This window comes from Mesoplodon mirus (assembly GCF_964341445.2).
Source record: "Mesoplodon mirus genome assembly, chromosome: 7".
In the NCBI taxonomy this organism is placed as follows: Eukaryota; Metazoa; Chordata; class Mammalia; order Artiodactyla; family Ziphiidae; genus Mesoplodon; species Mesoplodon mirus.
The window spans coordinates 13,583,591-13,610,654 of NC_138983.1; the positions used below are offsets into that span (position 1 = coordinate 13,583,591).

At 43.4% G+C, this 27,064-nt stretch overlaps 1 protein-coding gene across 4 annotated transcripts in view; it reads left to right on the top strand.

Annotated features, from left to right (window-relative positions):
* AGBL2 (AGBL carboxypeptidase 2) overlaps positions 1 to 24,833 on the top strand; it is a 43,493-nt gene extending 18,660 nt beyond the window's left edge. For 3 of the 4 annotated variants that reach the window (XM_082626912.1, XM_082626914.1, XM_082626915.1), the window contains 11 exons: positions 4,427 to 4,580; positions 6,394 to 7,176; positions 8,953 to 9,109; positions 11,123 to 11,249; positions 11,788 to 11,888; positions 13,395 to 13,525; positions 16,770 to 16,836; positions 18,778 to 18,903; positions 19,414 to 19,521; positions 22,173 to 22,256; positions 23,798 to 24,534. In XM_082626912.1, coding sequence (XP_082483038.1) covers positions 4,427 to 4,580; positions 6,394 to 7,176; positions 8,953 to 9,109; positions 11,123 to 11,249; positions 11,788 to 11,888; positions 13,395 to 13,525; positions 16,770 to 16,836; positions 18,778 to 18,903; positions 19,414 to 19,521; positions 22,173 to 22,256; positions 23,798 to 23,971 — 2,012 coding nt within the window. In that variant the 3' untranslated portion in view covers positions 23,972 to 24,534. Of the gene's footprint in view, positions 1 to 4,426; positions 4,581 to 6,393; positions 7,177 to 8,952; positions 9,110 to 11,122; positions 11,250 to 11,787; positions 11,889 to 13,394; positions 13,526 to 16,769; positions 16,837 to 18,777; positions 18,904 to 19,413; positions 19,522 to 22,172; positions 22,257 to 23,797; positions 24,535 to 24,556 lie in introns of those variants that run through there. The other variant, XM_082626913.1, reaches the window with a different exon arrangement.
* The last annotated feature ends 2,231 nt before the right edge of the window (positions 24,834 to 27,064 follow it).

Below are 27,064 nucleotides of genomic sequence, written 5' to 3' on the forward strand. Positions count from 1 at the left end.
GGGAGAGGCCGCGACAGTGAGAGGCCCGTGTATCACAAAAAAAAAAAAAACAGAAATCAGGGCTTCCCTGGTGGCGCAGTGGTTGAGAGTCCGCCTGCCGATGCAGGGAACATGGGTTCGTGCCCCGGTCCGGGAGGATCCCACGTGCCGCGGAGTGGCTGGGCCCGTGAGCCATGGCCGCTGAGCCTGTGCGTCCAGAGCCTGTGCTCTGCAATGGGAGAGGCCACAGCAGTGAGAGGCCTGCGTACCGCAGGAAAAAAAAAAAAAAAAAAAAAAACAAATCAGTGAAATAGAAAAGTAATACAGAAAATCAAACCAGAAGTTGGTCCTTTGGAAACATTAACAAAATTGACAAAACTTTAGCCAGATCAACCAAGAAAAAAGGAGAGGAGACACAAATTATAGAAATCAGGAATGCAAGGGGACACAAGCATCAACTCTACAGAAATCAAAACAATTACAAGGTAATGCTATTAACGACTTTATGTCAGCAAATTAAACAACATAGGTGAACAGAAATTGCTAGAAAAACATATCAAAACTGATTCAGGAAGAAATAAAAAGTCTGAATAATTCAGATGATGACAAAGAAACTGAATTAGTAATTTAAAATCTTCCTGCAAAGAGATCCCTGGGCCAGATGGCTTAACAGGATTTGTTTGAATTGTACCAAACATTTAAAGATGAAATAGCACTAATGCTTCAAAACTTTGAAAACAGAGGAGGAGGAGGAGGAAACATTTCCCAGCTCTTCTTGTGAAGCCAGTATTCAAAGCCAGACAAAGACATCACAAGAAAACTATAGATTAGTGTTCCTCGTGAATATAAATGCAAAAATCCTCAACCAAATACCAGCAAACCAAATTCAACAGCCTATGGAAAGGATTATATACCATGACCAAGGGAGATTTGTTCCAGGAATCCAAGGGTGGTTCAACATAAGAAAATTGATGTGACACACCACATTAATAGAACAAAGGGAAAAAAAACACACAGTCATCTCACTCAATGCAGAAAACGCATTTGACAAAATCAGGCCTTTCATGATAAGAACATTCTGAAAACTAGAAATAGGAGAGAATTTCCTCCGTTGAATAAAGGATATTTATGGAAAGGAGGAAGCAACTTCAAACCCACTAAAATAGCTATAACAGCAATGCAGACAATAACAAGTGCTGGGAGGATGTGAAACAGATGGTAATAACAACTTTTAAGGCAGAAAAGATATATCATGTTAAAGAGAAGTAAGCTAATAGACAGTAACGATCAGAAAAGAAATCTATTTTATTGGAGGAGGAACATGTACCAAGTGTAATTAGTAGAAATGGGATGAGTTAAGTTAGTGAAATCAGGGGAGGTTTTTACAGAAAAAGTAATAGGAAGGAGGGACTGAAATGTGTTTACATTCCTACAACTAGAAAAATAAAATGAGCCAGTTTTAGCAGAAAGGACCCATCTGAGATGTGGTTACACATGCTCCGCTCCCAGTTGCCTTGATTTTGAGCTTTTGTTACTATTTTGGCAAAAGCTGGTGAGGTAGAAAAGGTGAAGCAACTCACAGTCTACCTAGCTCCACCTTATGGAACGTCTGAGGAAGAGCTTGGGAGAATTTAAACTCAGATCATAGGTCAGTAGACTTTGATTATAAATAGTAGGGGATGTACTGCTCCTGCAACCTCAAGAAATTCTTGGATATTATAAGCCTGTTTCACCTCTCGTTGACTTTGCTGTAGTCATTTTCAATAAACCAGATGACCACGAATCGCCGCCGCTTCATCTGTTCTATCCAGATGTATTTCTACAAAGGAGGAAACCCTGGGGTTGAGAGCTCATTCTACTGATATGGCAGCTTTTGTGAATTGTCCTTATTGTCCTGTTACTACACATTTGTGGCAGCTGTCTTGATCTTCTTGTCCTTTGGATTCATCTAGGAGAGTTGAGCCCACACTGTTGGAGGAATGAAGAAACAGAAAACTGAGAAGATGGGGCTCCGGGGAGAATCTGGGAGCTTGTTAGCTTAGGAGACCTAGAGCAACCACTTGCTGTAAGGATATTGAGGGGAAAATAAGAAAGAGGTTTTGTTATTGAAAAATGTTACTGTAGGCTATGAGTTGGATCTTTTGTTTTGTTTTGTTTTTTAAATTTATTTTATTTTATTTACTTTTGGCTGTGTTGGGTCTTCGTTGCTGTGCGCCGGCTTTCTCTAGTTGCGGTGAGCAGAGGCTACTCTGTTGCGGTGCGCAGGCTTCTCATTGCGGCGGCCTCTCCCGTTGCGGAGCACGAGCCCCAGACGCGCGGGCTTCAGTCGCTGTGGTTCGCGGGCTCAGTAGATGTGGCGCATGGGCTTAGTTGCTCCTCGGCATGCGGGATCCTCCCGGACCTGGGCTCGAACCCGTATCCTCTGCATTGGCAGGTGGATTCCCAACCACTGCACCATTAGGGAAGCCCCTGGATCATTTTTAAGTTACCTTAAAGACTAAAGAAAATATTGAAATTCCTATATTAATGACATCTGGTTGCCGATCTGTACTTTGATTGTGGTTCCATGAAGAGATCGAATAACATGGGTCCCCAGCTCTTAAATGGATTACTTGTACTCCTGCTGCTGCTTCTGTTTTTACTTCCTCTGTGCTTTCACTCCTTTTTATGCTTGCTTTCTCCTTTGCTTTCATTTATTATCCAAATATTTATTCTCTAAGTCTCCAAAGTGGCAAGGTTGCGTATAGAAGCAAAAGTCATCGTAATGTGAATATACTTACTAATGAACTGACTACTTATAAAATCAGACCTCATACATGTTTCTATTTGGTTAATTCTCGTATCTATCCTGCCCAATGGTCAGTATCTTTGTTGGTATCAGTCACTTGTTGATGGTGGATATTGTTAACATCCGACAACATAATGCAAGTACAGTAAAAAATTAATTGCAAAGTGAAATTATCCTGGGACTTCCCTGGTGGCGTAGTAGTTAAGGCTTCGTGCTCCCAATGCAGGGAGGCTGAGTTCGATCCCTGGTCAGGGAACTAGATCCCACATGCATACCACAACTGAGAGTTCACATGCCACAACTAAGGAGCCTGCGTGCCTCAACTATGGAGCCAGTGAGCCACAACTAAGGAGCCCACAAGCTGCAGCTAAGGAATCTGCCTGCCACAACTAAGACCCAGTGCAACCAAATAAATAAATATTTTTGAAAGTGAAATTATCCTTACAAGAGATGCAGGATTGTATGAAGTTGATGAATTTTAAAGAATTGCTTGCACCACTGCAAAGCCATTGACAACTGAGAATCTAGAAATTTTTTATCAGTTAACAGTAAAAGAGAAAATCAACAAAAGATGACAAAATAAATTCTTCTGGACACAACTGATAAGAACAGTGTGGTACAAAGAGAGTCCTTGGGAGAACCGTAGGGCCTAAAAGAGTTTTGCAAAAGTAACTGCAAAAAATCAAAGGTGTCACATGGCATTCTCACTGAATTTGTCTGAAAAATTGTAAGCCCACCAAAAAAAAAAAATTAACAATTGATTCTTTGTTATTCCAAGGATTAGAAAGAGGTTGTGATTATAATCTAAATTTTCCTAAATAAAATAATACAAATTATGTAATGTTTTTTGTTTTAGCTTCATGTTACAGAAAAAATTTCAATCACAACCTTTTCTTTTCACTAATTACTATGATATTTTGTTGCCCCTCTTAGACAAATTGCACTCGTGCCAGTTCTTCTCACACTTCTATTTTTGTTATATTTAAATCTGGAATGATATACCAAAAAATGACATGGAGTGTACTTTATTTTCTCTCTTTTTTTCCCCCTTTATCGTCTTTTAAAATTAATAAATAGGTGCTATTTGGCTTTTTGTTTGTTCTTGTAGAATAAGATTGCAAATGTTTTCCGGTGCTCCACTTAGAATGTAATTTTTTTTTTTTTTTTTTTTTTTTGCGGTACACGGGCCTCTCACTGTTGTGGCCTCTCCCGTTGCGGAGCACAGGCTCCGGACGTACAGGCCCAGCGGCCATGGCTCACCAGCCCAGCCGCTCCACGGCATGTGGGATCTTCCCGGACCGGGGCACGAACCCGTGTCCCCTGCATCGGCAGGCGGACTCCCAACCACTGCGCCACCAGGGAAGCCCTAGAATGTAATTTTTTGCCAACATCCTTTTAAATTAGAGTTTAAATGGGTATAAGCAGTATCTGAGTTGCCAAGGTTAACCAGGTAGCAAAAGGAAGTCCTCTAAACTACTTAAAGGTCTTCAAAGATATACATTTTTAAAAATTAAAAGTCTCAGCAAGGACAATTGAAAATTTAAACACTCATTGTTCTTAAGCTAGAATAGTGCTGAACACAGAGGGGCTCAATTAATACTTGCTGGATAGATGGATTCTGAGTGAAACTTGGACTGAATATGTCTGTCTCATCTGCAGTGCCCACCGAAGGTTCCTATTTCACCAGTTCCAGAGTGGGAGGCAAACGAGGGATTATCAAGGAACTGGCAGTCACGTTGCAAGGACCAGAAGATGATACCCTACTGTTTGAATCAAGGTTTGAGAGTGGGAACCTGCAGAAAGCTGTTAGAGTGTGAGTAACAAAGAGGAATTTCCCAAAGGGATGATGACTGAAGTGACTGAGAAATGTCTTCAGGAATCATGTTAGCGATCAGGAGTGTTTTTGTGAAAGAGAAAAGTGATGAGAGGTAATTGTGAGGACGATGAAGAAGAATAGAATCATTGTGACTCATACTTTTCAGAATGAAAATTTATCTGAATTATTTTTTCTACTTCTAAAAGAAATTAGTGCACGTTTGAAATTTGCATTGTTGACCTGAAGTAAACAGACTGTCAGATATTTCTCCAGTAAAGATGCACTTATTCAGGATTGGCAGAGAACTGCAGTTCAGGGTCTGCAACCACGGGGGGTGCCACATGCAAGTCCTACACTACAAGAGAGGCAGAACACTTTCACTGAGAGGAGAAGGAAGTTGGGAGGGCTCCAGTAAACAAAGGGTCCGTGGCTTTTCATTGGCTGAGTCCTTGCCAGGAAGGAAAAAGAGTCTTTTTTTCTTCCTTTTGGGCTCTGCTATCATTGCAGGGCATGAGAGCTCCCTCTTCTGGTCTCCCAACTCTATTTAATTGGGTTTCTGGTTATTAATTTTTTACAGTCTCAATAAAAATACCATAAAAGTTGCAGTTCTATAATCATACCTCCTGGATGCAGCAACTGTTTATAGTTTGGTGTATATGCATTAATTTTCTCTCTCTATATATATAATATATAATATACACAAATTATATATTTTTGAAAATAGGAAAGTGGTATACATACTGTTTTACATGTTGCTTTTTTCCACTTAATAAATTTTAAATGTTTTTCTATGGCCATATCACAGATGTTCATATTGTCCTATTGTATGGATACTCCAGACCTTATTTACCTTGTCCCCAACTGATGGGAAATTAAGATGTTTACAGTATTTTGCTTAATGAATTAATACCCTTATGCATTTTTTTTTTGGCCGCACCGTGCAGCTTGTGGGATCTTAGCTCCCCGACCAGAGATCGAACCCATGCCCCCTGCAGTGGAAGCGCAGAGTCCTAACTACTGGACCACCAGGGAATTCCCTGCATTTATATTTTTAAGTATATGTGGTTTTATGAGATAAACTCTAGAAATAAAATTGTTGGTTCAGGGTTTGATCACTTCAGTACGGCTAGTTTTTGCCCATTTGCCCTCCCAATGTGATTTCAGTCCCCATCAACAGTGTGTGAGAGTGCCTGGTTCCCGGCACTGGAATGTTGATGAGATGGAGGGGGAAAGGGCATCCTATTTTAATTTGTACTTCATTAACTATGCATGTGGGTGAATATCTTTCCATGCTTTTTGGCATTTGTATTTTGTCTTCTGCAAGTTCAACAAGGTGAAAGCATTCCAGAGATGCCCCTTCATCTTCAAATAAGTGAGGATCAGATATAAAAATAGCACAGAGGGCTTACAGGTCTCCTCTACAGTGATGATGTCAGGATGTAGCTAATAGCCAACATGGGGCTCTGGCTTCACTACCGTTCAGTGTGTTAAAGAGAAATGTGTTGAAGTGGTTAGAAACTGCTATTGGATACTCTCAAAAGATACCAAGAAGCTCACAGTGCTCCCAGAAATGCTGTGCAGCAGTGTAAGTTTTGAGATTCTTCCTGTCCCACTCCGAATAAACTTTCTTTTCCCAAGTTCCTGCTAGCCTAATATGTGAGTTGGAAAACTAGGGAAACAAGAAAACAAACGTATGATGTAGCAGGCTTTTCTGTTGTAATAAGATCTGTTTTTACCAGAGGGAAACAATGTTTGTTTTTTGAGGGGCGTGTGGAGTTATAGAGATATTCTTCTGTGTTCTCTATTACAGAAACACCTATGAGTATGAACTCACCTTGCGAACTGACCTCTACACGAATAAGCACACTCAGTGGTTTTATTTTCGAGTTCAGAACACCAGAAAAGATGTCACCTATCGCTTCACCATCGTCAACCTCCTGAAACCCAAGAGCCTTTATACGATAGGGATGAAGCCACTCATGTATTCCCAATTGGATGCCAGCACCCACAGCATTGGCTGGAGGAGAGAAGGAAATGAAATCAGGTACTATAGGAACAGCACGGATGATGGGCAGCAGCCCTTTTACTGTCTCACGTGGACCATTCAGTTTCCACATGACCAGGACACTTGCTTCTTTGCACACTTCTACCCATATACGTACACCGACTTGCAGTGCTTCCTCCTGTCAGTGGCAAACAGCCCCGTCCAATCTCAGTTCTGCAAACTCCAAACTTTATGCAGGAGCCTTGCAGGAAACACCGTCTACCTGCTCACCATCACCAACCCAGCCCGGACCCCTCAAGAGGCAGCTGCAAAGAAAGCTGTGGTCTTGACTGCCAGAGTGCACCCTGGGGAAAGTAATGGCTCCTGGATGATGAAAGGCTTTTTGGACTTCATCCTTAGCAACTCCCCAGATGCCCAGCTCCTCAGAGATATCTTTATCTTCAAAGTGGTTCCCATGTTAAATCCAGACGGAGTGATCGTGGGGAATTATCGCTGTTCATTGGCTGGAAGGGACTTGAACAGGCATTATAAAACTATTCTGAAGGAGTCTTTCCCTTGCATCTGGCACACCAGGAACATGATCAAGAGGTGAGGCCTTTATCTGTTGGTCTTACTCCGAACGCTGTCAGCACTCTCTGGTGGCATGAGATCTCTTCTCTTAGCATAGGGATCGGGTATAGCTTTGTGGACAGTCTTCAACGTTCTCTTTGCAGCCACTTGGGTTTGTTCATTTTCAAACTTGAAATCATGTCTTATCTTTGGGTTGAAACTGAACATGCGAGATTCCAGCTAGAAGCATTTCACTTACAAGTGAAATGACTGAATGGAAAAGGTCAAACGTCAAGGAGTTATAGGTCTTCATGATGAGACCTGTGTAACGGTAATAGTATTAGTAGTACCTAACAATTAGTCAGTGCTTATGTACGACGGGCAGTATTACCCATGACCCGTTTAATCTTCACATTCACCCTGTGAGGTAGGCACAGTCGATATCCCCATCTTGTATATGATGAGGAAATTAAGGCCCAGAAAGTTTAAGAAACTTGCCCAAAGTCATAGAGCTAGTTCTCTGGTTGCAGAGTCTGAATGCCTCATTACCATCTTATATTGCCTCTTATGAAGAATGAATAATAATGGGACTTCCCTGGTGGCTCAGTGGTTGGGAGTCCGCCTGCCAATGCAGGGGTTCGAGCCCTGGTCCGGGAAGATCCCACATGCCTTGGGGCAACTAAGCCCGTGAGCCACAACTACCGAGCCTGCGCTCTAGAGCCCGTGAACCACAGCTACTGAAGCCCATGCGCCTAGAGCCCGTGCTCCACAACAATAGAAGCCACTGCAGTGAGAAGCCTGATCACCGCAACAAAGAGTAGCCTCCGCTCGCCGCAACTAGAAAAGCCCGCGTGCAGTAACAAAGGCCCAACGCAGCCAAAAGTAAATAAATAAATTTATTTAAAAAAAAAAAGAATAATAAATCAATCTGCATTTTCCAAGCATATATAAAAGCAGTTGAAGCCTATGATAGAATAGCACCCACCTTAAAGGAGCTTCCATTTCACTGGGCATGAAACTGCAGCAGATATGAATATGTGAACGCACGCACCTTCTCACCATATCTGTGTGAATGGCTGAGAGTAGTGTTGGGTTGGTAGGCAGAACGGCTAAGAGCATATATTGGAGTCAGGCAGGCCTGGGTTTGAGACCTGGTTTTACTACTGGCTGGTTCTGTGACCATGGAAGTGATTTAACCTCTCTGCGCTTCAGCTTTCTTATCTGTAGAATGGGGATAATAATACCTGTGCTCGGTGGTTACTGTGAGGATTCAATGAGATAATCCATGTAATCTATTTAGCACAGTACCCTCACATTGTAAATGTGGGGCATTATTGTTACCACCATCATCATCATGGAGAAGGTGTTTGGAAGTGTCCTGGTAATCAGGAAACAAAGAAGAGCTGAGTCTTAAAGGAAATAGCCCTGGAATGTCAGAAACCAAGGCTTTCTTTGGTTCTTTCCCCTCTCTACCTCTCTCTCTCTTTCCACAGTTCTGCACCAGAGTGGGCTTTCCTTTAGTAGATTTTCTCCTCTTTCTTGTCAGCTTACGCAAGGCCTACCCATCTCCCCTTTCCACATCCCCTTTTCCATCAAGTTCCTCTGGCTGGCAGAGGCAAGGAGTGCTGGTGACATGTTTCCAGCAAGGGCTGAGGTTGGGCATAGGGTTCTTTGAAGGTCATTAGGGGTTGAAATTTTCTTAGGGGGGAAAGTATCAACAGACATCCTTAAGGAAGAGACTCCAAAGGATCCTTGATCATGCTCATGCCCTGTATATCCACTGAGTTCTTTGTTTGCCTCTCCCACCCCCAACAGACTTCTTGAAGAAAGGGAGGTTCTCTTGTATTGTGATTTCCACGGCCACAGCCGTAAGAGTAATATCTTCCTGTACGGCTGTAATAACAGGGATCGCAAGTTCTGGCTTCACGAGCGAGTCTTTCCTTTAATGTTAAGCAAAAATGCACCAGATAAGGTAAGCATGTAAGGTAATTTTCTGTCCATTGACTAAGGGGGAAGGATAACTCATTGCTTCCTATATGCAGTGTTTGATTTGCCACTTTTCTGTCTCCATTATCTTGGGTAAATCCCAGCTACCTGGACTTCAAGAATTTAGAAACGTGTGGCTTTAAGAATTACTGTGTGTCCGATGAAAAGATAAGTAAAATGTAGTATATCCACACAATGGAATGTTACTTGGCAGTAAGAATTAAGTAGTGGTATGCTAGGACACGGATGAACCTTGAAAACATTATGCTAAGTAAAAGAAGCTAGACACAAAAGGCCACATATTATATGATTCCATTCTATGAAATGTTCAGAAGAGGCAAATCTATAGAGACAGAAAGTGGGTTAATGATTGCGTAGGGCTGGTGGGGGGAGGATGGCATGGGGAGTGACTGCTAACGAGGGGTACTGGGTTTCTTTTCAGGGTGATGAAGATGTTCTAAACTTAGGTTATGGTAATGGTCGCACAACTCTGTGAATATCTTTAAATCACTGAATTGTGTGCTTTAAATGTGTGAATTTTAAGGTATGTGAATTATATCTCAATAAAGATGATTTTTTTAATTGCTCTGGGCACAAGTTCAGACTCTTAGTAGGTAGAATTCTCTATCATCTTTCATCCTGTGTTTGGCAGTGGAAGAAGGCACTGAAGGACAAATGCTAATATTGCATGAGCCTCCACAGAAACGTTTATGTAACACAAGATCACAAATAACTGCAAGATATTAAAGGGCTAATCAAAACAACTTAAAAGTCTTTAATAGTTGGCTGAGTAACAGCTCTGTGACAGTTGTATCTGCATTGATTTAGAAGCTGGTTTTCAACATCATAACTAGATTCACAAAATGTAACTGTCATTGGAAAGAAGAAATTAGGCTGGATTCAGAAAAGTATTTAAATGACGGTGTAAATTTTCTCACATAAAGGCATAGGACAAATATCTGGTCTCTGCTACTCTTATCTGTAAAAACAAAGAAGAAAGAAAAAGGAAGCTTTCTTTCCTTCTGCCCTTTATCCCTCCCTCCCTTCTTTCCTTTCTTTTTCCTTTTCTTTTTTCAATCTTCCTGTTTTTTCCAGGGATCTCTTTTCTTCACATGAAATCCCATCCGGAACCTAGCGTTTAAAACAATGAAAAGCAGCGCTGCGCTAGTTGAAGTGGGCGGAGGGCTCAGCACCACCCTGCCGTCCTGTGTCCTCCTCAGTCCTTGCAGCAGGAGCGCCCTGGGGCTCCGCGGTAGAACCTCTGGATTTCAGAGAGCACAATTCAGAAATCACTGGTAGTGAGACGCCTTCCAACTCTAAAGCATTTTCAGCAGGACAGGATAGGTTGGGATAGTTGCGAAGTATATTGTTTACAAACTCCAAGTGAGGAAAGAGAATTGGGGCGGTCATGAAAGGCAGTGGAGGATACTGAACTCCAAGCCAGAAACGTTAGTGATGAGGAGCAGAAGAGCTCTAGGCAGAGGCTGCAGGGGCGGGGCACACACAGCTCATAGATAGATAGACCCAAGGGCTCAAGTTGGGGAGGGGCAGAAAGCAAACCTTAGAAAGGCTGGCTAGTGCCTTGAATGCTAAGGTAAGCCAGCATTCCCAAACGGGCCCTCAAGGAACCCTAGTCCTTGCACAATGGCCCTGGGGAAGGTGGCAAAAGAAAGGAAGGGTTCACGGGCAATGAAAATCAGGATATACTCTCTCCCCTTTGGAGGGTCAGCGTTCACAACAACATATTAAATGCTCTGAGAAGTCCTGCAGAGGAGGCCTGTTTAGTCTTGTTAAACCTTCTTCTCCCTGACCAGCAGAACTCATTGTTTTCCTCTGTGACATCTAGTAACATCTCTTAGAATTAGTATTTTATGGAACATACGTTAGGAAGTAATATATAGAACCCAAGGGAACCATTTTTTTAATTCATATTAGTGAATTTTAGACATCTTAACGTTTGCCAATTTATAATTAGCAGAGGGCTTGGATCTCTCTTTAGTTCTCTTTTCATAGTTGTAATTTTAAAGTCCAAAAGTGCAAAGAAGGAACAGGACGCGTCGTGATGTGGCGGATGGGAATCCTAAACAGCTATACCGTGGAGTCTACCTTTGGTGGGTCCACCCTGGGTAAGCTCTCTTTTGTATATCATGAGCCAGCATGGCAAGGGGACGCCAAGCAAAGCACTGGGGAGATGAAATCTCCTTGATTGGGGAAATAATTGACCTAGAAGAGTTTCTTGTCTGTGCCTTAATGTTAAATGTGAGAACCCAAAACATGAGTGTGAAATGTAATACCTGATGGGGCAGTATAGCATAGTTGTTGCTCAGGCCCTGGAAATCAGGCAGGTCTGGGTTTGAATTTCCGTTTACTGGCGATAATAATAGTACCTGCATTACAGGCACTATTTAATGAGGCAGTGCATGTAAAGCACTTGACATAGTGCCGACCACAGAGTAAAGCCTCAGTGACTGTAGCCATCATGACTGTAAACTTGTTCACTGTCAGAGATTCTCCTGAACCAAACTAAAACTAGGAGGAGAGAGACCTTGTCCAGAAGCGTAATATCCTAGAATCATAGGTGGTGTTTCTAACGAGATATTCATAAATTAGATTTGCATTTGCTCATTAAGATTTAATAAGAAGTGTTATGGATTTTTTCCGCAGGTGACAAAAGAGACACTCACTTTACCCCTGAGGATCTAAAATCCCTGGGTTATCATGTCTGTGACACCCTTCTGGACTTCTGTGATCCTGACAGAACCAAGGTAAAAATGGGGTTTCAAGAAATATGGAGGGGCTTCCCTGGTGGCACAGTGGTTGAGAGTCTGCCTGCCGATGCAGGGGACACGGGTTCGTGCCCCAGTCTGGAAGATCCCACATGCCGCAGAGCGGCTGGGCCCGTGAGCCATGGCCGCTGAGCCTGCGCGTCCGGAGCCTGTGCTCCGCAATGGGAGAGGCCACAGCAGTGAGAGGCCCGCGTACCGCAAAAAAAAAAAAAAAAAAAAAAAAAAGAAATATGGTGATGTTACTGTGATCGTTTTCACATGGGTCCGAAGTCAGCCCGGTGGGATTACAGGCAATCTTTATTTTCCTCTTAATATTTTTCTGAAGTTTTTCTAATCAAAGAAAATAAGAAAGCCCCCAGCCTGCAGTCTCAGCAAACGATAAGACCTCATACTTCCCCAAGAACAGAGGCCATGGTGCCAGCTTCCCTTCAGCGCACCTCTCCCTCACTTCTGGGCTTCGCTGTGGCAGCACCAACTCTTACTTCCCTTCCTCCTACTTCAGAAAAATCAGGTGTCCTTTCTCTTCTCCAAAACTATCCCTGTCCTTCAAGCACTTGCCAACCTCCCCTGTGGCCTCCCTGAGGTCTTGCCTCAGTTACCTCCTCTCTTTTCCGTGCCCTCAGTTTTTTCCTTTTCTTCTTCCCCTCAACTGCAGATGTTCTCAAGCTGCCCCCATTCTAAATCACAAACAAAGGTTTCCTTTGGCCTTGTTGCTCCAGGAGATTATTTCTATTTACCATCACCACTCGCCTTCTTAAAAGGGAGCCTGGGGGCTTCCCTGGTGGCGCAGTGGTTGGGAGTCCGCCTGCCGATGCAGGGGACGCGGGTTCGCGCCCCGGTCCGGGAGGATCCCACGTGCCGCGGAGCGGCTGGGCCCGTGAACCATGGCCACTGAGCCTGCGTGTCCGGAGCCTGTGCTCCGCGGCGGGGGAGGCCACGGCAGTGAGAGGCCCGCATACGGCAAAAAAAAAAAAAAAAAAAAGGGAGCCTGTACTCATGGTCTCTAACTCATCTCTCATACCCGCTCTGAAATGTCGGCCCTGGGAACACATGACGTGCACCACTCTAGATGCAACTGTTCAATTAAAAAATACTTAAAAGACACCTTGACCTCAACATAGGGCCTGTTAAATCAGATTTGCCATAGGCCAAATTCTGAACAACCCCATTCTAACTTTCCCTACCTTGCTACTCAAAAAAATAAGATAAATCAGACCTTTGCATTGTTCAAGAAGTATATTATTGGCTTTAGCCAGGGAAAAGTGACTAAAGCAGTGTTCACTGATATTCTGCCCTAAAAATGCTTCAGTCGGTTCCTACAGCTCATGTAACTTATTGTTAACATGTCCTTAGTAGCAGAGGTTACAGCTTACTCATCTTGATGTCCCCAGCAATAAATAAAGTGCCTTTCAGCATATACTTAGTAAATATCTGATGAATAACTAAATGAATAATCAAAAATAGTTCTTTTTTTCACTTCCATAGTTCATGCAGTGTCTAGCAGAGCTTAAAGAGCTCTTACAACAGGAGATCCATAAGAAATTCAAAGAACTTGGACGAGATATGGATTTAGAAGGAAGCTGGAGTGATGTCTCTTTGTCTGACATTGAATCCAGGTAACAAACTTCATTTCAAAGAAAAACCATAGGGGTTCTATTTTTTTTTTAATTGTCTTGCCTGCTCTGTTGTTTTGTTGGTTTTGAACCTCAGGTGCAAAATATTGAATAAATCACGGCACATTTGAATGCACTTCATTCCTTCAACAACTATGTATTGACTGCCTGATCTTTGACAGCCTCTTTTCTAGGCTCTAGAAAGGGTTAGAGAGATGGGCAGGCAGTTTGTGTAGGGCCTCGTAGGCAATTGTGAAGCCTTTGTCTTTTACTTCAAGGGAGATGGAAAGCCTTTGGAAGGTTTTAAGTACACAAGTATCATGACCTGACTTAGGTTTTACTGGGGCTGCTATGTGGAAAAGAGATTGTAAAGAGGAAAGGTCTAAGCAGGACACTCATTAGGAGGCTCTTGCAATAATACAGAAGAAGGGTGATGGTGCTTAGGGGTGTAGCAGTGTTTGGGGGTATGGAAATTGGTTGGATTCTAGATATATTTTGAAGTTTCAAACATTAAGATTTGCTTATGGATTGGATAGCGGGCATGAGAGAAAGAGAGAATGACTCTATAATTGTTTGGATGGAGTTGCCTTTAACTGAGCTGGGGAAGATGAAGTGGGTGGAGAAGGTTAGGGGGGTGATGAAGATCAGGAATCTAGTGCTGGGCATGTCCAGTTTGAGGTGTCTAGTAGGTGTCTAAATGGAGATATGGAATAAGCAGTTGGATATATGAGTCTGGAGTTCAGTGTAGAGAGGTCTGATGGAGAGAGTCATCATGGATAGATGATATTTAAACCTTAAGTGTGGCAGATATCCCAAGGGAGTAAGTGCAGGTAGAGTAGAGAAGAGGGCTGAGTCTGAGCTGGGTACCATAGCTGTAAGAGGTTAAAGAGACAGTGAGGAGCCAGCGAATAAGACTAGGAAGGGACCAGCTCGGCCAAAAGGAAACCAGGAGAGTGATTCTTTTAAAGTAAATCAGATCGTGTCATTCCTCTGTTTAAAACACCTCAGTGACTCCACCACTTCACTCAGATACAAAGTCAAGGACCCTACAGTGGCCTACAAGGCTATAGGATCTAGCCATCTGCTACCTCTGTGACCTCCACCCTCACCCTCTCACACACTGCTACAGCTACACTGGCCTCCCCTCTCTACCTCAGGGCCCTTGCACTGGCAGTTCCAACAGCTCTCCCCCAGATATTCACAGTGCTAATTCCTTCACCCCCTTCAAGTCTTTGCTTAAAGGTCAGCTTTTTCAGCGCGGCCTACCCTCATTACTCTAATGTTGCAACTTGCTCCCCAGCCTTCACCCTCCTGCCATTCCTCATCCCCTTTACATGCTCTGCTTTCTTCCGTAGCATTTTACCACCTTCTGTATCATTTGTCATTCTACATCACTTATGTCTTTGTTGTGTCTGTTATTTATTGCCTGTCTCCCCCTACTAGGGTGTACGTTCCACAAGGTCAGAGATCTTTGTTTTGTTCATCTCTGTATCTCGTTTACTTAGAACAGTACCTGGCACATAGGGAGAGCTCAATAAATATTTGTTGAATTCATTTAGTATGTAGGATCTCAGGCCCACTCTAATAGTCTCCACAGCTATTTCAGGAAGCCCCCAGGTAGGGGGTGGTTATTTCACAGGTGTGCCAGAACACCTTCTACTCGAGCTTACTGCCCCAGCTGTCCCCAGTCAGAAGGTTTCTGGGCAGGGCATGGCGGCCTTCTGCTAGAGACTGCACTGTAGTCTGTGGTAGAAAGTGGGAAGGGGATGGCTCGCCCACCCACTCTATGTAGCACATTGATTCTGGGTCCTAAAGTAGTTCTGCTGGCTGAGTCTCCCAAATGTCTCTTTAGGAACCTTAAACCAGACCATCAGCCCAGGTAGGGTGTCCCATTCACCACGTCGCCTCTTCCACTCTCCCAGAATCCTTTGCCTAACTCTCCAGGGCCACTGCATCAAACCCTCTTCACTTTCAGCCTCAAAAACAAAATGCCCCCTGCATATCAAGTCATACATATAGGGCCCAGGGGGACCAACTCAGAAGCATCCTGACTGCATTCTGACAGGCTCAGCAGGGATACTCTGAGGCATTTAGTTAAGAACTACTGAAACCAATCTGCCAAGCTCTGCACCAGCCTCCATGGGCCTCCTCCTATCCATTCACACGGTTACACAGAAAAGCAGACTGTGTGTGCAAGCCCAGTTTGAGTTTGCTCTGTCTGTGTGCACATACATGATTTTCGACATCTTCTGGGGCATACTGCATCTAATGCTTTTTATCCCATTTGTTAAAGTTTTCTATTACCTCCGAAAGGGACTTCAGAGGCTATTATCTGGTGGCCTCAAAGGCTACTCCTCAGACTGGAAAAGCCTTGTGAGAACAGGGAGTTGGGAATTAGATCAGAGAAGAGAGGGCTTTCTTCCCGCTGCCTTGCTGGCGGGCTCCTCACTGTGCACTGATGGGAGGGCGGGGGCGGCATGAGCAGAATGAAAGTGCTGAGCAAGAGTGGTTTGAAGCGCTGTCTTCTCCCAGGAGATTTGAGTTTTGTGCCTAAAACATTGTTTTATATATGGAGGACGTGTCATAGAGTGCAGCTTTCAGTTCTAGCCAACCACACCCCAGGAAAGGGGAAAATATAATGTGACACAGAAGCAAAGGACACGATGAAGGAAGAAAGGATGGATTATCTGTGTCTTCATTCCTCCTAGCCTTTGAAGAAAAGGGGATCCAAAACTTTTGAAGGGGGAATTGGGGTGATCAAAGTAATACTCCTAATCTCTGACCTACAGATTCTTTGTTATTAAATATAGGTATTTGCATATTCAACACATTTTTGAAGAGTACCTAGTCAGATCCTTGCTCTCTGAACTGGTAGTGCCTAGACAGGTATGAAGGAGACAAAGCCCCTGCTTTCAGACAAATCCCAGTCCCCTGCTGTTCTCCAGGGCTGCTCATTAAGAATCCTGCAGCCTCTCACAATCACTGCCAAGGGCAGCTTTGCCCATCCGGCCAGTGTTTATTTTGCCACATGGTTCATCTCTGTTTCCTGTGCACTGCCTGGCATGCAGTAGGTGTTCAGAATGAATGGATGGATATGCTTATCAAGAATTCTTAGTAATTGAAACACAGACAATGAGGGCAAATAGCAGACTAGGTGTCCTCATCCCATGCTACTGGTCTGCTAAGTGTTTTACATCCTAGACATTAATAACAGGTATTTCCCTTTTTCCTTTCCGTTTGGAAACAGCACCAGTGGTTCTGACAACTCCCTCTCAGATGGTCTCCCTGTTCACCTACTGAGCACAGCAGATGAGGTAAGATTATGGAGACTCTCGAACCCAGTAAGTAGCAGCCTAAAAAAAGCATGACACGACTGGGTAATTTGGAAGAATTCTCAACTATCCCAAGATCTGCAGAAAATAGAGCAGCAGCATCCTAACTGGTTCCCCTGCCCTGGAGTCTTTCATTTTGTCCTTTATAACTTTCTTTTTTAAATCTAGGGGGTAAACATGCGAGAACTCCACATTTATTCCAAAATTACTTAAAAGTGGGGAAAAAAATTTAACTAAAAGTGAAACCCATGTTAAGAGATAGAGGTTGTTAGAAATAACCCAGAATTTCCCTGGTGGCGCCGTGGTTAAGAATCTGCCTGCCAATGCAGGGGACACGGGTTTGATCCCTGGTCCGGGAAGATCCCATATGCTGGGGAGCAACTAAGCCCCTGCGCCACAGCTACTGAGCCCGCGTGCCACAACTACTGAAGCCCGCTGCCTAGAGCCCGTGCTGTACAAGAGAAGCCACCGTAATGAGAAGCCCGCGCACCGCAACGAAGAGTAGCCCCTGCTCGCCGCAACTAGAGAAAGCCCGCGCGCACACAGCAACAAAGACCCAATGCAACCAAAAATAAATAAATAAAATATAAATAAAAATTTTTTTAAATGACCCATACTTTTTATTTTATTTATTATTTATTTTTTAATTTTTTTTGCGGTATGCGGGCCTCTCACTGTTGTGGCCTCTCCCGTTGCGGAGCACAGGCTCAGCGGCCATGGCTCACGGGCCCAGCCACTCCGCAGCATGTGGGATCTTCCCGGACTGGGGCACGAACCCGTGTCCCCTGCATTGGCAGGCGGACTCTCAACCACTGCGCCACCAGGGAAGCCCAAAAAATGACCCATACTTTTTAAAAAAATTAATTTATTTATTTATTTTTGACTACACGGGGACTTTTCTCTAGTTGTGGCGAGCGGGGGCTCCTCTTCGTTGCGGTGTGCAGGCTTCTCATTACGGTGGCTTCTCTTGTTGTACAGCACGGGCTCTAGGCACGCGGGCTTCAGTAGTTGTGGCACGCAGGCTCAGTAGTTGTGGATCACAGGCTCTAGAGCACAGTAGTCGTGGCACACGGGCTTAGTTGCTCCACGGCATGTAGCATCTTCCCAGACCAGGGCTCAAACCTGTGTCCCCTGCACTGGGAGGCAAATTGTTAACCACTGCGCCACCAGGGGAGTCCCACAAATGACCCATACTTTTTAAAAAGTGTTTCTTTGTTTGCATGGTCTTAGATAGTTTTTCTATATTTCCATATATAAGTAATTTTTCTTCTGCCCCGTCTATTAACAGACTTGTTTTTTACATAGATGGTATAAGAGCTTTAGAAACAGCAAAATGTTTGTGTGGTTCACTATGCCCCTGATTTCCTAGTTGCATTAAGAAGTATCTTCATCATAGGGTGAGTTTAAGGCTGTGTCAGAAGGAACCAGTCATATCAGACTGGACCCTACAGTTTCTTCAGCTGGATTTACAGCAGCATCAGTATAAGCTTCACCACACCATAGGTACCTGGAAAATTAGTCCTGAGCTTCATTTGCTTAATTATTAAAGCCACCCTAGGGTAACAACCAAACTGTACCTATTAAGCACACATCTAATAATCAGCATTATCTGTACCTGCCAATATTGCCATAAGTAATGTGCTTTCACATTTTATATCACAGTTTGGTTATTGGTATAGGTGCCCCTTTGGCAGTATATCTGTAATAGGGGGATTTGGGCGGTGTTAAGTGGGGAGGGGTCTCTGGTAATGAGGTAACTGAACTGTTTTTTGACTCTCCAAACCAACAACAGTTCAACACTGTGAGGGCACACATACTGGGTTAGCCATTGTGTCCTGAATGTTGTGTGAAAAGAGTGCTACATGTGGTTGGGCGTACCTCTGGAATGCTCAATGGCTAATTTCTCTGTACTTTCTGGAATAGTTGAATCAGAAGAAGAAGATGTATAAGAAGAAAAAAAGGAAGCCACTTCAGTCTAGGAAACAGCGAAATAAACAGTATCAGAAAAGTAATTTGATGCAGGAGTCAAAGTTAACAGAAGATGCCCCAGTAAGAAAGCTCTGCTGCCTACTTCTACTGTCCAGTTAGAGTTTTCTACAGAGGGAGCAGGACAAAGAGTTAAGGTTTACTCTAAACCAGAAAGGGAATGGGAAATGGGGCGGGGGAAGTTTTCTATTTGGATTTCAGAACTCTTCCATGGGTCCTCTGGATATCCCTAAGCAGATTTCAGCTCAGCCCACTAATCCTCCACTACACTCTAGCATAGCAAGTCTGGGTTTCCACCAAGTCTGGATTTCCAGAGAAAGGAGGTGGTAATGGAAAAGTGGTGGCTAGAACTAGACCAGAGTTGCCCAGGTGGCTGAGAATTCAGGCCTGGTCCAGGCTAAGGACAGTTGGATACCTCCTTCCTGCCTGCCACACCCACACCATATCCCCTGCTTTCTAAAGATGAAAATGCTTTCAGAGGTGGGAGTTTTACTCTTGGGTGAATTGGGTCAGTTATGAGTAGATTAATTGTAATAGAGCAACTGAAAAATATTCTCTTTGCAATCCTTCTAGGAAGGGGCAGGGTTTGCTTCTACTCTGCAGAAGCAGCCTGCTTTTTTCAAAAATTCAGAGAATACCAGTTCTTCAATGATGAAAAATGAAAAACCAAGGTTGAATGAGGTAGTATTTTTGCTTGACTTTTTTTTTTTTACTCATGGAAAATTTATTAAAAACCTTTTTTTTTGGTAATATGTTTAAATTGTACAACATGATGATTTGAGATATATATATATATATATATATATATATATATATATACACGTTGAGAAAAGATTGTCACTGTTTAGTTAATTAACACATCCTTCACCTCAAATAAATATTCACTTTTTTTTTTTTTTTTTTTTTGCTGAGAACTCTTTTTTTTTTTTTTTTAAAGACCTTATTCTTTTTTTTTTAATTTATTTTTGCTGTGTTGGGTCTTTGTTTCTGTGGGAGGGCTTTCTCTAGTTGTGGCAAGCGGGGGCTACTCTTCATTGCCGTGCGCGGGCCTCTCACTATCGCGGCCTCTCTTGTTGCGGAGCACAGGCTCCAGACGTGCAGGCTCAGTAGTTGTGGCTCATGGGCCTAGTTGCTCCGCGGTATGTGGGATCCTCCCAGACCAGGGCTCGAACCCGTGTCCCCTGCATTAGCAGGCAGATTCTCAACCACTGCGCCACCAGGGAAGCCCTTGCTGAGAACTCTTAAGTCCTACTCTGTTAGCAAATTTAAATTATACAACACAGTACAATCAGCTATAGGCACCATCCTATACATGGTAATCTTCACACCTCATTCATTTTATAACTGAAAGTTTGTATCCTTTTACAACCCTCTCCCTATTTTCCCGAATCCCAAGCACCTGGCAACCACCATTCTACTCTCTGTTTCTATGAGTTTGATTTTTTTTTTCTTTTTTAGATTCCACATATAAGTGATACCATGCAGCATTTGTCTTTGTCTGGCTCATTTTACTTAGCATAATGCCCTCCACCCATGTGCATATATTTTGTTGCAAATGGCAGGATTTCCTTCCTTTTTAAGGCTGAATTATATATATATATATATATATATATATATTTTTTTTTTTTTTTTTTTTTTTTTTTTTTGCGGTACGCGGGCCTCTCACTGCTGTGGCCTCTCCCGCCGTGGAGCACAGGCTCCGGACGCGCAGGCCCAGCGGCCGTGGCTCACGGGCCCAGCCGCTCCGCGGCATGTGCGATCTTCCCGGACCGGGGCACGAACCCGCGTCCCCTGCATCGACAGGCGGACTCTCAACCACTGCGCCACCAGGGAAGCCCAAGGCTGAATTATATTGTTTGCAAGTATTATCTCCCATTCGACAAGTTATCTTTTCATTTTATCGATTGTTTCCTTTGTTGTGCAGAAGCTTTTCAGTTTTAGTCTCGCTTGTTTATTTTTGCTTTTATTGTCTTTGCTTTTGATGTCAAATCCAAAAAATCATTGCCAATGTCAAGGACTTTACCCCCTATGTTTTCTTCTAAAAGTTTTACAGTTTGGGATCTTGAATTTAAATTTTTAATCCATTTTGGGTTGACTTTTGTGTATGGTATAAGACAGGGTACAGTTGAATTCTTTTGCGCATGTGGATATCTAGTTTTCCTACCACCATTTATTAAGGATACAGTCTTTTCCCCACTGGTTATTTTTGGCTCCTGTGTTGAAAATTAATTGACTATATATGCATGAGTTTATTTCTGGGCTCTCTATTCTGTTCCATTCTTGACTTTTTGTCACACAGATTCTCTGATTTTTCCAGTTAGTACATCTCTCTCAGAGGGTGAAGAGTGCAATAGCCCTCTGTCACTCTTACTGTCAGTACCACTGGGAGCAGGGGAACATTAAAGTTGGTGGGGACACTGACACTGCTTTGGATTAGACACCACTGAAGCCTGGTATCACATATTGGTGAATTGTGATTTTATACCTAAAACATAAGAGCGGGCTCTGCTTTACCATCCATCCATCCATCCATTCAGCAAATTGTATTGTGTAACCACTACATGCCGGGCTGTCTACTGGATGCTGGGAGTGCACCATTGAACAAAACACTATCCCTGCCTCAGGGACCTTAGGGTCTGCTGGGTATTTTAACAAGTAAGCAGGAAGTTACATACATACAGAGTAGGATGCAGCACGAAACAGAGGAGACAAAGTCACCCAACGTTTAGTACTTTGGAGTGTGGCTATAAAATCCTTCATTCTTTTATGTATAAAAATAGGTTTGGGTACAATAGTAGCCAAATAGGGTGCATGAGGCCCTCCTCATGTGGAATGCTGCCCTGTGGTTAGGAATGATAGAATAAGGTCCCACAGCATTACACGGAGGAGCCTGCACAAAGCACAGCCATCTCTGTTCAGTACTGAGGGCCATCTGGTGTCTAGTGTTATAATGGCAAGAGCACAAGCTATGGGGTCTGTCTTGAGTTCAAATTCCATCCACACTATGTAGTTTTCCGTGAGTTACTTGACCACCCAGGGGCTTAGTTGCTGCATCTAAAATGTTGGGGTAATCATATCCACACATAAGGTTGTTGAGAATATTCAATGTGAAACCGTGTGTGAAGTGCCTGGCATATGGTAGGCATTCAATAAGTATTAGTTTCCTTCTTTTCTTCAAATTACTATCAAATTACTGTTTGTGTTCTGCCTCTCTTTTCACGTTAGAGTATCATAATGAATCAACATGCATGAATAAAAAATACTCTGTGAGTTTTATATAATCACACTTGTCCAAGTGGAAAATTTAGTGAGAATGTGTTCATTTATTTCAGTTAAATGGAAGAGACAAAGGCACCTCCCTGGGCCCATCAAAAATGACCCCCTTGATTTTGACTAAGAATAAAGAGAGAATGCAGGTAATTTCACCTAATATATGTATATATATGCCAGCAATTAATTCATTTTTAAAATGTATTATGTGATTTGGAGGGGTGGTGATCTGCAATCCACACAGTATCACCTCCTTGGATTTGTTCTGCTGAGGTGAACATCTAACGTAGTTTGCACCCTCAGGCTACAAACACCTGACCAGCCACGGGCATAGCCCACAAAGTACTGCATGATGGAGGAAGCCCACCCAGGGCTAAAAGCTTGCCATGGAGAATTTAGTTTCATTTCAATGAACATTTGTTAGGCAGCTATTATTTTGTAAACCCATGGCAGTATTTCAGGTAAAAAGTGATGGCGAAGCAGTGGTTCTCAACCCTAGGAGGTGTTAACAAACCGGGGTGCCACCATCAGTTGTGAGGGGTGTTTCACATCCACTGTTACAGTGATCGTTCGGTACCGAGGTGTGTGAACGATTTGCTTTTTTAAAATAATAAGTTAGAATGAATTCATATTTATCCCTATAATAACATCTCTCTTGCTCGTTTGCACTTGCATATTCTTTCCTGAGAGGAAGGAAAAAGAAGTAAAGAAACAGCTGGTGAGCTGTGGTTTCAAATAGCCCTGATTGTGTCTGTGGGAAAGTGCTGCTCACATGTGTCCGGGTGGAGCAAAGACTGAGGACCACTGGATTACTGTAGGTGCACTAGGTATAGAATGGATGATCCTCTCAAGGTGAAGTCCCTGCCGTCTTCCCAAGTCTGCTGCTAGGGAATTCTCAGGATGATGCTCTCATTTACCCGTCAGTATCTTATGGAGGACCTACTATGTGTGGGGCCCTTTGAAGACTGTATGACATGAGCCCTCCCTTAAGGCTGTGATCCTCTAGGAGGGGTAACAAGGTAGATAGTCTAACCACCATGATATAACAGAAACAGAGCAGTGAAAAGAGAGATGTAGATAAAGTCAAATCAAAGAGGATTCTGTCCTGACACACTGATAAGTGATGACTGTCCTCTTTCCTCATACAGCATCTACCGCAGGATGTCTGTGGGTGGCTAAAACCATATCCTACCACTGAAACATGCAAGCTAGGCTGTAACATGTAACTAGGGATTCAGTTAAACACAATGTAGTAGACGAATGCCATCCAAACCTTTACTTTTACTTCATTTTCTTTAAATTTCTAATTTAATGTTTCTGTAACAGAGATGTAGGCATTTAAATTCCGTGGTAGTTCAGATAAGCAGAGTTTAAAATGGGACAGTCTCCCAGCTTGTAAATTAAGCTCTTCTCTTCCTTTGCGTAATGTTTCTAGACAGCTTATAAAATGCAGTCCCTAAACTTCTCAGGGCAATTAAAATACTGCCCATGGACCTTTCTTTGGCTATCAGAGGGACTAGGACAAACGCTTGATTGACCCCTGCCCTGTAACAACGTCAGCTACTTTGGTATTTGAGGGGAAATGCAAATACTTCTCAATGACTCCTGCGAAACCAGCACCAACCCTAACTATAACTTCAGGAATTGCAGCATCAAGTGGTTCACCTTTTATGTCTTGTTTGCACAGAGAGAGAAGCCAGGATTTACAGTATCACGCTCTCCAAAGAGAAACACAAACCCCAGGCAAGAGCCAGCTCCAAATACGAAGCCAAACTGGTCCAGGAACAGATATCCTGCCACAAAGGGAGGCCGTACGACTGCGGTGGTATACCCATCCTTGCACATATACACCTACCCATAGGGTGCCTGGGCCATGCCACACAGGCGCTTCCTTGCTGTGTTTTGGGTTAGACACATTTTGTAACGAAGGGATTTGTATGCTAGGGAATTACGTTCATTTGTGGTATTCTGTGTTGTGTGTTCATCATGCACTGTCCTTACCCCAGGTGCTTACACTGTGTTCATGCTCTCAAGATGCATACCTCACAAACTAAATTATTTTTTCATAAAATGAAATTTTATTGTGATGTATCCAAAAGCTTCCCTTATCAGAAATTGAAGTGTGTGCTCGTGAAACTGCAACACAGATATACCTCAGTTTAACCAATAGATATTCTCTCTAAAATTATGTGCAAATCAATTTTAAAAGTGCAAACTCTGTTTTAAACGTATTCTGGGAGTTTACTATGTTAAAAGTCTTGTGTCAAAACTTTCTAGTGTTGAATGATCAGTCTGACTGGGGTATATCAAGTTTGCTCAGGGTGAGGTGTTCCCACATAGAGAAAACAACTCATGTATTACCTGGAAGTCAATGTTGCATATATTATGTTCAGCATGGTTATGTAAGGTTTTTAACCCATTGATTAAAATTCTTTCTCTCCCACAGATTGTTCCCTTTGATTGGTTAACTGCATAGTCTTGTGTGAATAGATATTTTAGATTTTCTATCCCTCGCAAGCACCAAGCACCATCTGCCGGCTACAGCCTGCATGTCAACGTGCTGGAGTCATGTTAAACAAGGGTCACTGCAGTTCATGCCAGGCCTCCTATTTTGACTTTACCTGCTTCCTTTCACACTGGATTGAAAGTTTCCTAGTACGTTTTTTGTCATCACTTTTAAACTCTTTCAGCCACCACCACTACCTAGATGACTAGAGATTAGAACCAAATGGCAACACATTTTATTATAATCCCAGTGTCTGTGTCTTTTTTTTTTAATTAATAGACTTTATTTTGAGAAGAGTTCTAGATTTACAAAGAAATTGAGGAGATAGTACAGAGAGTTCCCATATACTGCCCACCTCTCCCCACACACACGGTGTGCGTGGGGTTTTTTTGGGTTTTTTTGGCTTTGTTTTTGTTTTAAATTTATCTATTTATTTTTGGCTGCATTGGGTCTTCGTTGCTGTGCGCGGGCTTTCTCTAGTTGCGGTGAGCAGAGGCTACTCTTTGTTGCGGTGAGCGGGCTTCTCACTGTGGTGCCTTCTCTTGTTGCGGAGCATGGGCTCTAGGCGCGCGGGCTTCAGTAGTTGTGGCACGTGGGCTTAGTAGTTGTGGCTCACGGGCTCTAGAGCGCAGGCTCAGTAGTTGTGGCACACAGGCTTAGTTGCTCCACAGCATGTGGGATCCTCCCAGATCAGGGCTTGAACCCATGTTCCCTGCATTGGCAGGCGGATTCTTAACCACTGCGCCACCAGGGAAGCTCTGTGTGTTTGTTTTTAAAGGGAATATCTGCCCATGCTCTTTACATAGGAGTTTGCAAATGGCCTTCTTCTATTCCACATCTTACAGCCTAAAACTATTAGTCAACATTTTAAGTATCTAGAAATCACCCAGCCAAAACCCCACTTTTTGTTCCTAAAAGGATATCTTTAAAGGACAAGTCCCAAAACAAACCACTGAGAGCGAGCCTTGTTTGAAAGTTGTTCAGAAATACTTGGTTTTTGCTCCAAATAATTTTGGAAGAAGTTTATTAAAAGCACCCCAGTATGATATTTTTGGAATAAAAAACTGGAATACATGATCAGATTTTTTTTAAGTGCCTTTTGAGAGTGAAAAGCTTCCTGAGAGCTGTGGTTTGGCTGCTAAGATATCAAAGGGGCAAAAAAGGAGAGAATCCTATGAAATCCAGGCACAGCCTCCACATCCAATAATTGCCAAAAGGCCATGGCAGTTCAGTGTTGGGCCCTGCCCAGCTCACAGTCAGTCCTGTAAAGTAGTAGCTATTTGTTTTCTTTAGAAAAGAGGGGCAAGTTTGCCTGCTTAGATTAAGAGAAAGTGCCCTGCAAGACATTTACCTGCTACAGCATCTAAGCCAATATGCCTATCATTTCTCATTGTGCTTTTTTTTTTAAACATATCATTTTTAAATAAATTATTTACTTATTTATTTAGTTTTGGCTGCACTGGGTCTTCGTTGCCGTGCACTGGCTTTCTCTAGTTGTGGCGAGTGGTCTTCGTCATGGTGCGCGGGCTTCTCATTGGGGTGGCTTCTCTTGTTGCGGAGCACGGGCTCTAGGCACGCGGGCTTCAGTAGTTGTGGCACGTGGGCTCAGTAGTTGTGGCTCACAGGCTCTAGAGCACAGGCTCAGTAGTTGTGGCTCACAGGCTCTAGAGCACAGGCTCAGTAGTTGTGGTGCACAACTATAGAGAGAAATAATGCTATGTGAATATGCCAACTTCCTGCTGGCACTCCTACCCTAAGACATGGGCTCTTCCCCCAAATTCATCAGTCAGAAAGAGTGCACTCAGCAGTGACTTAGGAACTAAGGCAAATGCAGTGATGTGTCAGACTCCATTCCTGTGCTTAAAGCCCAGGTGGGAACAGACTAGTGGACCAAAGCAAGCCTGTCAGTAAGACACTCTGCTATAGCTTTAGAACGTTGTTGTGGGTTAAAGAGAGCCACCAACTGAAATGTGAAATACCTGGGTTTGAATCCCACCCAGGCTCAGGGGTGGTGGGTGCAGTTGCTTAACAGCTCTGGACCTTCGTTCTCTGACCTGAAAAGTGAAGTGACTGTCCAGGTGAAGTGATCTCTAAGGCCCCTTCATTTTTACAAAATCACATTGGTTTGAATACTTCCCCCAGCTGTTGATCATGGATTGCAGTAAGGTGCCTAGAACAGCTTCCCTCTTGGGCCTGAACCAGCCAGGTCCTGTCACCCAGCCTCTGGTCCTCGGGGAAACAAAGCCACTTTGGTGGCTCTAAGTACAGCCCCCTCCCCTCTCACCCCTCCAAGCTTGGCACAAGCCGTCTCTCCCCCCGGCCCCCTGAACCGTTGGATTCAGTGACCAGAAATCAGTTCAGTAAACCCCTTCTCAGCTGAGCTCAAACTCCAGCCACCCCTCTTTCTTTCTCTTGGCTTCACTTCCTCCCCCATTGAGCCCAGACTCC